Source organism: Tiliqua scincoides, chromosome 3, assembly GCF_035046505.1.
Source record: "Tiliqua scincoides isolate rTilSci1 chromosome 3, rTilSci1.hap2, whole genome shotgun sequence".
Classification (NCBI taxonomy): Eukaryota; Metazoa; Chordata; class Lepidosauria; order Squamata; family Scincidae; genus Tiliqua; species Tiliqua scincoides.
The window spans coordinates 203,763,867-203,776,803 of NC_089823.1; the positions used below are offsets into that span (position 1 = coordinate 203,763,867).

The 12,937-nt window shown below is 40.8% G+C and overlaps 1 protein-coding gene across 2 annotated transcripts in view; it reads right to left on the reverse strand.

Annotated features, from left to right (window-relative positions):
- Positions 1-12,937, reverse strand: part of SLC25A36 (solute carrier family 25 member 36) — a 40,273-nt gene that overhangs the window by 20,358 nt on the left and 6,978 nt on the right. For both annotated transcript variants that reach the window (XM_066620541.1, XM_066620542.1), the window contains exon 2: positions 5,292-5,462. In XM_066620541.1, coding sequence (XP_066476638.1) covers positions 5,292-5,462 — 171 coding nt within the window. The remainder of the gene's footprint in view (positions 1-5,291; positions 5,463-12,937) is intronic.

A 12,937-nucleotide genomic window follows, 5' to 3' on the forward strand; every position in this document is an offset into this window, starting at 1 on the left:
CAACAAAGAGGCTCTTAATGAGACAGTCAAATCTCCCACAGCCTGAACCAGAGGGTCTGTTTACACAATAAAGTGGCTCTTAATGCAAAGAAAAGGCAATGTATCTCCAGGAGCCTGTGCAGCCAGCTAGTGTCTAGCTGGGAGTGTCCTCAAAGGCAATTGGGTTGAATGTTTGCTTAACGACATAGTCACATTATGGGGATTGGAGAACCTATGCCTGTTAAGTAACACAAACCTGTAAAGACTGAATGCTTGATTGGGGCCTATATATGAAAACAATACTGTCTTTACTACTTCAAAAGAAATGCTTGAGAGCAATTCTCTCCAAGACTGTTAAACATTATACAGCGAAAAGGTTACACGTGCAGGTGCTGTTCAGACAAGTAGCTTTCCATGAGAAAACTAAAGTGGTTCAGTCCTCAATTCAGCTTCTGAAATGAGTGGAAGCAACAGCCTGAGGGAACTGAAAAGAAATTAGAAAATGTCTTTCAAAATCAACAAAGAAATTCAGATAAAAGCAACTTGACTGATCACATTAACTGTCAAGTTAATTTTAAATAAATCAAGAGATGCACAATAACATCACTATATTGTTTTGTACTGATAAGGTTTGCATTATAGAACAGTAAGAAAAATTAGGTGTGGACAGGAGGAATAATGAAAGGGCATGACAGAACAAGAGCAGGAGCAACTATCTTGTCTGCTAGAAGATCCTCCTCTGACATGTCTATTTTTATTTTACTTTTAACTACCTCCACATGTGATTTCCAACTTTGAGACATTTGTGCTACATATAATCCAACCTTCAGCAGCATTGCTTCCATAGGGTGATGCACAGTGCTGATAAACTACTATGCCTTTTATTACAGTATCATGGATTTAATGCTTCTGTTAATCAAAATTACACAGTGTCATGCAAAAGTTCAGATGTCAGAAGACGTGGCCACGTCAAAAGTACTTTTTAAAAAACAGACCATATTAAGGAGAATATGGATAAGAATCAGTCAGGATAGAATCTGTTCAGAGCTGGATTAGAAGAGTAGAGCAATATCATTGCTCTGCCAGAAGGCGGCAAGTAATGTAAAAGGGTCATATTGCTGCAACTTTTAAAAATACAGAATCCCCGTAAAAGCCTTCTTCAGTCAGGCACCTTTAGGTTCCAAGACAAATTTATTATCAAATCAATATATTGCAATATCCACTATACTATGTTATCAAGCCAGATAAGGGGGCCTAATAACGTCAGAATTTCTTTGGAGTATTTCTTGTTCAAACAGTGACACGGGTGAATGGCATGAAGCCTGAGGAATATGTAAACAGTAGTATAAAAGACTCCGACATGGAAGAGTTCAAACCGATCTCTCTGAGCTTTCAGCTCAATACAGCTTTTAACGAGTACAACAGATAATAAACTAATGCAACTTAGCCATCCTGGACACATGGAATTAAAAGTCTTAGAGCCCAATCCTATGCAATGCACCCCCCTGCCAATGCAGTAACCTCCATACCTTTGGCAGCGGGTCCCTACTTAGCTACCACCATGCACGATGCAGCTGCAGCTTCCCCAATGCCACTCCAACAGCACACGCCTCCAGGCACTGCTGGAGTGCCGTTTGTCACTGCCATAGGGCAGGTGCCCTGGCGGAGCCCTAGTTTTGCCAGCAATATCACCCCACAGGACTGGGCTGTTAACCTGCCACATTCTTTTACCACTCTGCTAAAACAGAGTCTCAAACCAGATTCGAATGTTTTATCTTAAAAGATTTGCTTAAAAACAATACAGCTAGCAAAAGGCAGACAGATGCATTAGATGGTGGAAAGAGGAGATCGGGTGGTTTTCATTTCACTCTTTCAGCCTTATATTCTGCTTTCTTAGAATTGTGTGTCACTCAAGTTGACAAGCTCTATAATGAAAATTCAGAGCTCTGAAAAATGTGATAAAGGAGCATTCCTGAATGATAATGTATCGCAGATCCATTCTTCAGAGAGCTGGGTACGATTTCACAATGTTAGTTGAGAAATACTCACTACACAGCCACAACAAGAAGGCAAAAAAAAAAAATATGTAAGAGCTACAACTCCAGTCTTAAATTCTATTTGCTACGTTCAAAACAATTTGATAACCACACAAGAGGATCTCTTACAAGAGGCCCACAAATGTCAATTCCTTAGGAAGCCAGTGTCCTGTAGGACTAGCTCCTATGATTAAAAAAAGAAACAAATGAAAAGCAACAGTGTCAAAGATACTTCTGCTGTCTCTTTAAAAAAAGTGTGTACACAATATTATTGTCAAAGTAATCACAATGGCAAATAGTAAAGACTCAGAATAAACTGGCAAATAGTAAATGCTCTATGACTTTTATAAAAGAAGAATGTAAAAACCAGTGCTGGCCCATTCATGTGGCCAACTGAAGCAGTTGCCTTAGGCAACAGATTGGCAGGGGGTGCCTGTCTCCATCTACCTGCTTGCAACTACGATACTGCTTGCATCGTACTACTCCTCTTACCATGTCCCCCACTCCCTTGCTTGGAAGAGGAAGAGGGACAGAGCAAAAGCGTGAAGGAGATGAGAGCAGTGGGTTAGAGAACAGAGTCTGGCACAATACCAGATATGGGGGGGGGGGCAGCATTTGGCACACCACCTCAGACACCTTGAGAAGACATTGTTTTACCAATGGAAGATGGGGAGGAGGGGTAGAGAACAGTACTGTCCATGTCGTCCAAAATGTCCTTGGAACATTGGACACGTCCTTGGGACACATCCTTGGAAATGACAACAGCCCCCTTCAGTCAACTCCATGCTTGGGAGGGAGGTTGTCATGCATGCTAGTGACAGAAGGCTGCTCTTAAAACAATTCTGCAAGGTGGGTCATTCTGTGGGGTAAGGGGTGAAGTAGACCAGGGCTGAGAAATAGCAGCTTACCATGGACACCCAAGTTCATGGTCAAGGCAGGATTTGACCCAGGAACCTTCTTGCTCATGCTACTCTTAGCTATTACAGCTTTACGCCTCACCCCCTCCATGCCCATTAAACAGTTTTAAAAACTTACTGGGCACATATTCTTGCTTAAAGACGCTGGAAGGAAAGAACAGCAATCAAGCCTTCCTATTGACCTCACTGGTACTCTCTGCAACTGTTCCAACTGCTTTTTTCTCCTTAAGCAGCCAGAAGGGTTACAGAGAACACCAGAAAGGTCAATCGGAAGACCTCATCGCTGTTTCTCCTATCAGCTGCAAACGCAGCCTGTTTAAGAATATGCACCCAGTAAGTTTTCAAAACAGTTAAACAGGCATGCACGAGCAGAGGTGGGAGTTGCCCCCACCCCTGCATGCCCCCCAGGTGCCCACTGCATCATTTTAAACACTTAACTGGGGTGAAAACTGCCTCGATTTTCTCCCCAGTACGTGTTTAAAATGGTGTAATGGACGTGTGGGGGTGGAGGGCACCCCACAGTATCCACAGATCCCTGGTATCTGCAGGGGGTCTGGAATGGATCCCCTGCAGATACCAGGGTACGCATGTACAACAAAGTTACAAGCAAATATATCAATATAGCTATTTATATTGCCAGTCTGATCCAGTACTGCCTGTGGAGGATACACTCACCAAGCTTAAATCGATAGGACTAGACACAGCAAGCCTGGGTATGATTGGTTTAAGCAAAGCCTACAGGACTATCAAGGAAAGATTGCTCGATATTGAGAGTCAAGAGCTATTCTGTGCAGCTAACACCATTTGCTCCCCTCTCCATCTGCACATCCCAGTCAGTTTTGGGAAGCTGGCTTCTTTCTTTTATCATCTGCAGTGCCCACAGGCTCGAAAAGCATTCTCCCTTGCGAGATGCAATGCATTTCCATCAGCTCTGCTATCGGGCAGGTTTAGTGGCATTCCCTACTCAGAAAGAAGATGTACCTGTGACAGGAACTGTGTGGAGACATTACATCATATTTTTTTTTATTGCCCACTGCATGACACCCTTCCTAAGAACTATCTGGCTCCACTGCTGAACAAAATGCAGGGTTGGGAGGATTCATTTAAATTACAAACCCTTCTTTCTACAGAGGAAACTGACTCTCTTGACAAGGTTGCCAACTTTGTTTCTGGAATATTGGCAGGACGGAATTCTGGGTCTTCTGCTATATTATGGTGAATGGGGGGAGGGGGTATTGGATGATTATGATTGTTTTATTTTAGTGTTTGTGTGTGCGTGTTCAGGATGTTTGTTGTTCTGTATTTCCTTTATCTATGCCAATAAAGGTCTTATGTATGTATATTGCCAGTCCTTCGCACAGAAGACAGAATATGGATATAGCCACTAGGTTTGGAAGCTTTAGAAGGGGACCAGACAAACAGTCAAATATGTAGTTAAACACCCCACATGGAAATGCAGAGGTGTTAAAGTTGCCTTCGCTGCATCTTGTGGGCTGTTTCAGCCTCCAGAGGTTAGGGATACCCTTGATAGCTGATGCAAGTTCAAGTTGATCTGTGAAGACCGACCAGGCCAGGGAAGGGAGTAAGGATTTGGTTTCGCTGGCACCACTGAAACTGTACCCTCCCAGGCCTGATCTGCCCACTCCCCAGTTATTGTTAGAGCTAGAAGACAAACAAATCTGGCTTAGGGACAAAGAACAAATATTTAATTCTAGCAAAAGAGAATAACAGCAACCTTTAGGAAAGAAGGCATTCATTGATCAAAGGGAACTGGCAACAAACCCCACCAATTACAGAGGTCAGGCTATCCAGTACATAAATCATCTCTAAGATTTGGACAGCAGTGCAAGATGAAATGGGGAAAGTAAGGCTCTGTTTGTCCACAGTACAGTAATCGGGGTCTTGTTTTTGTATACACTAGGAGCAATCAAGATGAATGACAGCATGCTTGCTGTCTGGGGCAGCCACTTGTCTTAGGCCACAGATGATGAGCATGAAGAATGGCCTCGAGCTTTTTTCCCCAACACCTTTAGCTTAAGCACAGTAATGTCTGACTTGAAGAAATCATACAGATAAGAATAGAAGTAATTTATTGGAGATTCTGCATACTCAATACCTAGTTCACTACAGGGCAATTAATACTCAATAGTAATGCCAAAATCTTGCTCAATGTTTCACTTCAAGATAATATATTCATTTCAGGAATAAGAATGAATCTCAAGCATGATTTGCTCCAATGTCCCGTACAGATGCAAATTTTAAAATCTGCTACTATACAGGGCAAAGAGTCTCCACCTGGCAAAGGAGTACATATCAGAGAGAACTAAGTGCATAGAGGAGAGGTAGAATAAGTACTCACTTTAAACAGTGGAGAGGCCCTGGGGAAACTCTAGCTATTCGATTAACACTGGCACCATTCACAGTATTCAAATGAACTTCAGAGATGTAGAGCGTAACAGAGGAAGACTGCAGTCGTGTTTTCACAACTTCTAGTGGACATGTTAGAATTGCACCCACAGTGCCCCCACACCTGCAGAGAAGGAAAAAAAAAAGACATCAAAAAATTAGAAGAATCTGTATTCAGCAAGCCATGAAAGTTACAGCAGAAGACAATGCCACACAGCTAGGCAAGTTTCTAGTACCTACATTTTTCTTCTAGTGCAGATCAATTCCAGAACCCCAATTAGTTCTTTCCAGGGTTATAAAGGATAGCAAAACCGACAATAAAGAATAGAGGTCTAGCATAACATATGGGGCTACAGGCAGATAGTGAACTGCACATTCAGTAATTTAAGCTAGATAATTCCAGGCTTTATGAAGTCGCTCAGCTAAATTACAAGGTTGATATTAGGGATTTTTACACTGTTACTGGACATAAATGTCTAGAGCAGCAGTCCTCAAACTTTTTGGTCTTTGGAGCCCTTTCTACTCTTAACAATAGTCCCAAGGAACTCCAGAGCTCTCAGGAGCACATTCTGAGAAATATTGGTCTAAGGACTGCAGCCAGATCATCTGCTGAGAACATCTCTTGTAAACTCTTGCTTAATTTTTTGCCTTTATTAAGTAATTCTTCTAAACATGACTAAATAGCTAAGACGACTTCTAATATTTACTGTCAGATCCAATTCAAGTGGAAGTTCATTATGCTGTTCCAATCTTCCATTAGCTACATTAACAGACCTTTACCTTTTTCCAATGTTCAAAAAATAGCATGGATAGATATTTTACTTAACTCATCCTATCCAATTATGAACCATAGAGATTTTGAGATGCAGTGAAAACTTAAAATGTTGTCCACTGACAACAGATAGCATATTTCTCTTCAGCATTCAACAGTAATATACATTTTTAATTTCTTGGACAAGGTAAAACAAGTAAATACATTGCTTTTAATACAACATATGTTCAAATGCAATTCACTCTCATGTGGAAGCTCCCAAGAAAATAAGTTAAAAAAAAACAACTATGAGATATGGTAGAATTATTCAAATACTGCACTACAAAACAAAATCCACTTCTATTATTCTTTTTAAAAGGAATATTATTCCAAAAGTTTGAATGAACTTTGAGGCCTTCAGTTCTGAAGCACAGTCCATTAGAATGTCAACCACAAAGAAAGTCAGCTAAACTTTCTTTGCTTTTATATTCCCATTTGAAGGGCACATATCTCCTACTGAAACCAAGAAGAATGAATTTCTACATTTAAAGATGTTGTGTACGCAGCAGTCTAGACCAATCTGGGTTTTTTCGCCATAATTTTGATTTGCAAAACAGCCAAGCAAAGTTAACTGGGCATGAAGACAATAATCCGATTTTATCTGGATCATTTCTAACATCACTGACCTAGAATTATCCCTTTACCAGTCCTTGGATCACGCCAATCTTTCCAACAAACCAAAATTAGCATCATGAGAACTTCCAAGTGTTTAAATATAAATGAATAACTTTTCAGCATGCATTTCCAATTTCTGTAGCTTGAGGAGTATAATTATATTCACTTAAAAATTACTAGGTCTATAATATTCACCATGGAATCCTATTGCTAAAGTAAGCTCATTGGACAGGTAAGGATTTAAACTAAATCCTGTACATTGGCATAATTTCAAGGCAGCCCTAACTGGTGTATTTGGGTGAGCAATTTCCTCGTGGTTTTGTTTCTGTGTACTTTTATTTGTGGTTTTGTACTTGTGACTGTATATGTATTATGTATGTGTTGTTTTTTTCCAGTACTTTTTACTCCATGCCAATAAAGGTTGTTGAATTGATTGGCATAATTTCAAGTTGTGGCAGTGTACTAAAATTACACTGTGCAAGCTTTAAATCACCACAAGTACTGTTGTACCTAAGACAAAATAAGGAAAACAAATTGCTAGAAAGAGCATGGCAAAAATGAAGCAGTAGATGGTCACCCTTAGTGACACCCTACTTTCTCCAGGGTTAGGTCTCATCTACCCTGGTGGCACAAAGTTACACTGACAAAAGAGCTTTGTAACTAGATGTACAGTTGTATATAATGGAGATCCCATCACGACTATTCACCCACATCCACCTGATCCCCTAATCATTCCAGAAGATGGGATCCTGGCAAACTCGGTAGACAACCAGCAGCCAGTATACATTAACACTAACAAGGGAATAAAGCTCATCTCTAAAGACAGACAGCATGGGGCCTACATCACACTGTTCCAATGGCCAGAGAACTAGGACGACACATGAGAATTTTCATGATAGGGAACTTTGGAGAAAGGGCTTTTTGAACAGAGAAGGCTGACAACTATAGGAATGGCAGTGGTGTTTCCAGGTTGCTGAAGGTACAGGCACTGTGTTGCAGGACTCCAAATATAAACCACATCTGGAACTTTAACTCCAGACCAGAAACTGGAGCAGCATCGGAAAGGTTCTCCATTCTATCCACACCCTAATCTGTTGAAGAGTACTCAAATATCCATGGCCATGCTCAAAAGTGCTTTATTATTATTATTTTTTTTAAGATCCAGGTCAAGGTCTCCCTGCATGTGGAAAACCAACAAGTCAGAGGCAATTCCTTAAGTGTTGGTTTTCCCATGCGCAGGGAGACTTTGGCGTAGGGCATCTTTCCTAAAAAATGATCTCCCAACTGTGACAATCCCATGAGATGACCAGCACATTAGAATCTGTTCTAGTGATTCTGCTGCAATCAAGTGAGGCACTACAACCACCTAGTACAATGTAGCCCTACCGTCAGGGCCAGGCTTTTTTTGGGAACCTGAACACCCCCAAAAAATTTTTTCATAAGATTTTATAATTATATTCCATAGCACTGTTGCGGTATTTATCTTGGAATTAAAGAAAAATATGAATTGTCAGTTGCATTTTTTGCAAGGTTTTTAAAGAAACTGTATAAAATCCAAAGATCAGTACTATACCCCTTTGAGGTCTGAGCCCTAGTTGACCTTATGATAGCACCAGCCCTACCAACCATGCAGCATGCAATCTGAATTTCAGGTACTGGGCGCCAAGGTTATTCAAACTTATTCTGTAAGACATCCCGAAATAAAAAATCCAGTCCATGCCTCCACACAAAAACCAAAAGCCCTTCTTTGGAGCAACAGTGCTCTTACAGAAAACAAGATTTATTTTCACACAAAGTTGGTCAGTCTGCCAGGTGAACAAAATGAGACCAGAACATCTTTTAATGGAACATGTGGAACTTTTATTTTTAAGATACCTTTTTTTATTATTATTTTTGTTTTCCTGCTCTGCTTGTTGACCAAACCAGTTACCAGAAATACTGCAAAAGAACAGTCGTTTCTTTATCTTCATGAATCTGGAATGTCACTAAGAGGAGACTAGTAATTTCAGTGTTTACTAAGAAACATTCAGTATATACCTCCCCTCACAAATGTCTTACGCGTGCATTGAGGGCCTTTTTTCCTTTTTTTGCAGTACGAAGTATTTTGCAAGCTATAGAAATAGCTGCCTCTTCTCACACAGCAGATGAATGCAATTTTTAAAATACAAGATATTACTGATTGAATTTGAACTAGTTAGTGCAGTGACCAGAACAAGTGAATTTATGAAGGCATGCTGTATCTGATAAAACAAAAAAACAAAAACAAGTGAAATAAAGGAGTTGAAAAAGCTAAAATTTTTACCACCATTCATGCAACTGCAATGTATGTTCTAATTATTAATAGAACATTCAAGGCCGCTAAAAAGAACCCCACAATGTTTGGGGACCAGGAATGGCAGTTAAAGATGCAAGTGAAAATACGGACAAGCATGTATAAGAGTCACTAGTTATAGTCCTTTCTGTTTCCCTTCTATACAACACTTGTTGCAGAGTGCTTTGCAACTTTTTTCTTATTCATCTTATAAGCAGCTTCTAACAGTGTACTTCAACTTGTGGGTTCTGAAGCCCAATGGGGTCACTAAGCCTCTTTCAGAGGTCACTGCAACCTTTCAAAGCCTGCCCCATAATCATCTTTGCCCTCTTATTGCCCCTAACCTACCCGGAAGTCCTGGGCAAGGGTGTTACAGATGCGAGGGAGGTGAGATCAGTGGTGGGTTCCCAGTCTCATTATTTTAATGGGGTTGTGGTACAAAAAAGGTTGAAGACCACTGGCTTAGAACAAGCTATTGTACTTATTTCTCCCATTTTACAGATGGGCACTGAGATAGCCTATGGTTTTATGGTTTCAGATCTAAGACATCCAATTCACTAACGGACAACAAGTATAGAAAACTATCAATTGCTTTAAGCTAGCTTCCCTGTCCTCTACATCCGCATTCCTTTGTCTTGCTGCCTTAGCAGACTGTTTAGCCTAGTGCTATATGTGCATGCACAAACACTCCAAATAAGAAAGCAATACACCAAGAAAGATTCTAACTCAAATCAAGATACCCAGTTCATTACAGCAACAGCACCAAGTCGCAAGCTAAAAACACAGAGACTCTACAAAGGCAACCAAGTGCAAGTGAAAGGACTCTTGAACGTTGGCCACTTCCTCAGACTGCCCATAAAGATGCTGGGCTTAGACTGGGGTTCAGATTCAGCCTAAGCCCACAAAGCCCACTGGGTGACCTTGGGCCAGTGACTTTCTCTCAGCCCAACCTCCCTCACAGGACTGTTGTGGGGACAAGAGGGAAGGTGAGCTTGTGCAAGCGTGGAACGCTACGTAATAAGCAACAATAATAAATATTAGGGGGAAAAAAGACAACCAGTTGATTACTGGGTATCTAGAAGATGGCAAAAAACCCAGTGAACAAAACACAACCAGTGAGTACATGGTCCTCCATAACCGCAGATTCAGCAACTGAGTCCCGACCGGGACAACTGACCTGTACCTCTAGGACACAAATGGAGAACTCTGGTCACATCTAGGAGGTAGTCTGTGGCCCAGGAGGCCTTACCAGGACTAAGAAGGCCCCTGGAAGACCTTAGAAATCAACTTCCACTTTTTGCAAAAACCTGGACCTGGGTGCTAGCCCAAATAGCCGATTTAATGATCTGTTTTTGGCATCTGCAGGGTTCTGAGACCCGAATCCCTGCGGATACTGAGGTTCAACTGTAGTTTTTGGGGTTTTTTTTTTAAAGTCAGGCAGTCGTAAGATTCTAATGGCTGTTAAAGATCGGAAATCATCACCACTGATGTACTTGTGTCACCACCACCATTTTCTACTACTACTACCACTACTACAGGTTCATGTTCAAAAAAGTTGAAGACTACAAATTACATGCCAATGGTAGAACCATTGTGCATTATGGGACCTCAATCTAACAGCCAAGGATAGAGCTCAGAGAATGTTATCAAATCCTCTTAAATTGCCAGTGGCCATAGCGACATCTGATCTCTCTGAAAACCTATATGGCAGTAAGCAACCTAGATACAAGATGCAGGGAGAAAATTGTACAGCAACTAGCAAAAAGCAGATACTGAAAAGTGCTGATACCTGGATTGGGGAGAAGTGCATTTGTTCTGTCAGTCAGTCAGTCAAACAAATAAATGCAGAAGGTTTTATGTACTATTTCTGTTTTACATAGGTATGCCATTCCCAGACATACTGGGCTTTTCTGAGAAGTTAGCAATTATTCTTAAGATTACCGGAGCCAAAACTAACAGACAGCAACACTACATGTCTAATTTTCAGAAACCCTCCAAGGTTGACTCTTTGGTCTCAGAAGGAACTGGAGAAGAGCCGCTCCTTGACATCATACATGAACAGGAGTTGCATTGTACCACTTAAGGTAATCACAGTGTGCACTGCAATGTGACATCAGGTCTTAGAGAAACAGTAGCTCATGTTCTCAACATGTTGTTGCTACTTCGTGTTTTCAACAGAATTGGATGTTTTAGAAAGCCAAGGAAATGCTGTCAAAAAGTTTGGAAGAGAAAACAGTACCCTGTGCATTAAACAAAACTATAGCACCACAGTAATTGCTCAACAGTATGGTCATTTGCACAATACTTTTTTAGATTGTGAGCCCTATTGGGACAGTGAGCCATTAGTTATTTGATTTTTCTCTGTAAACCGCTTTGTGAACTTTTTGTTGAAATGCAGTACATAAAAACTGTTAATAATAATAATAATAATAATATAAAAAACAGATTATGTCACACAAACTGGTCAACAGCAGCTTCATGGTTGGAATCATCATGTTTTTCAGCTGCCTTAGCACTGACATTTTGAGTTTAATATTCTGTTTTGTTGTTGCAGATTTCCACTGATAAAGAAGAAGAGGGCAAGCCTTCAGGACTCTTGACACATATGTGGGACAGCACTTACTCTTGACAGTTGTGTCCTATACTCAGCTGCCTGGCTTCACAACACATGTATCTGTGTTGCTAAGAGTAGTTAAACCACGCAGGGTACTAGAGTTGTTTTGGAGGAAGGTTTACACTCAACCCCAGTCGTTTGCAGCCTTGGGCAGCAGACTACTGCAAGTCCCCTACAAGTTAGGTTTCCAGTAGTTTGTATGCAAGTTGAAATGTACATAGGTCATATTCTTGAGGGCCCAGTATTATCTGCCCACACAAAAGCACCACTGACAAGCGTACTGTGTCAGCATGAAGGCGCCAGTGCAGCACTAGTGAAATATTGTTGTGTTTCTATATTCTGTAGTCAAAATGAAATCAGAGAAGCATGCAGCTAGAGAAAGAAAGCCAAATGACATTCCTTAGCTGTTGAGTAACAAAAATAGTTTGGACTGATGAACCTGAGTTACTTTCACCCTGCTCTGTCTGTGATTACAAATATAGTTTCCAGTGTTGCTTGACCCAGGTTTAGGGACAAACCTATTTGACAAGTAAGAAACACAAGGTCTCCAAAGTACCTTCTACAGAAAACGAACTTTGACCAACTTCACGGGACCTTGAAACCGACAACAAAAACCCTCGCCCAGGCTACTTCCCAAAACTGAGAGGAAAATTACTAGCTTCAGAGCCAAGTCATGTGCCTGCACTTCCAATGAGCCCTTGATACACGAAAGTGGTTTTTTATCCACAAAATAAAGTCCACCCTAAGGCCAGAGGCACAGAGAAACTGATGCATGTGTTATTTGTGTGCGGGAGACAGGCTGAGAAACCTAGCCCTCCTAATGCACCATAAATAGATAGAAAACACACTGACCGTGCAGAAGTGGAAGGAGATGTGTTCAGAAAGGATTTGGGCAAGCCATATGTGTGGATTTGGAAGACAATAAACTGTAAGATATGGTGATAATAACGTGCACCTAAAGTAGGAGCAGGTTGAAAAAGCATTAAAATATGAGAAGAGGTTAAACCAAGGCAACATGAACATTTGGACCCATTCTTTTGTGATGCGAGAGTTTATTTGTAAATTAGAAGGTACCAATGCATTCCAGGGGCCATTTGGTGTCCCTCTGTAACCAAAAAGAAAACTACTTAAAAACAAAATTTAAGTTCCAGAATTCCACACTTAGGTAATTTTTTTTCTTATTAGAGAAAGGCCAGGGTTATTGTTCGAGAATGAAGACAACCCTCTTGCTACTCACAGATGCTCCCC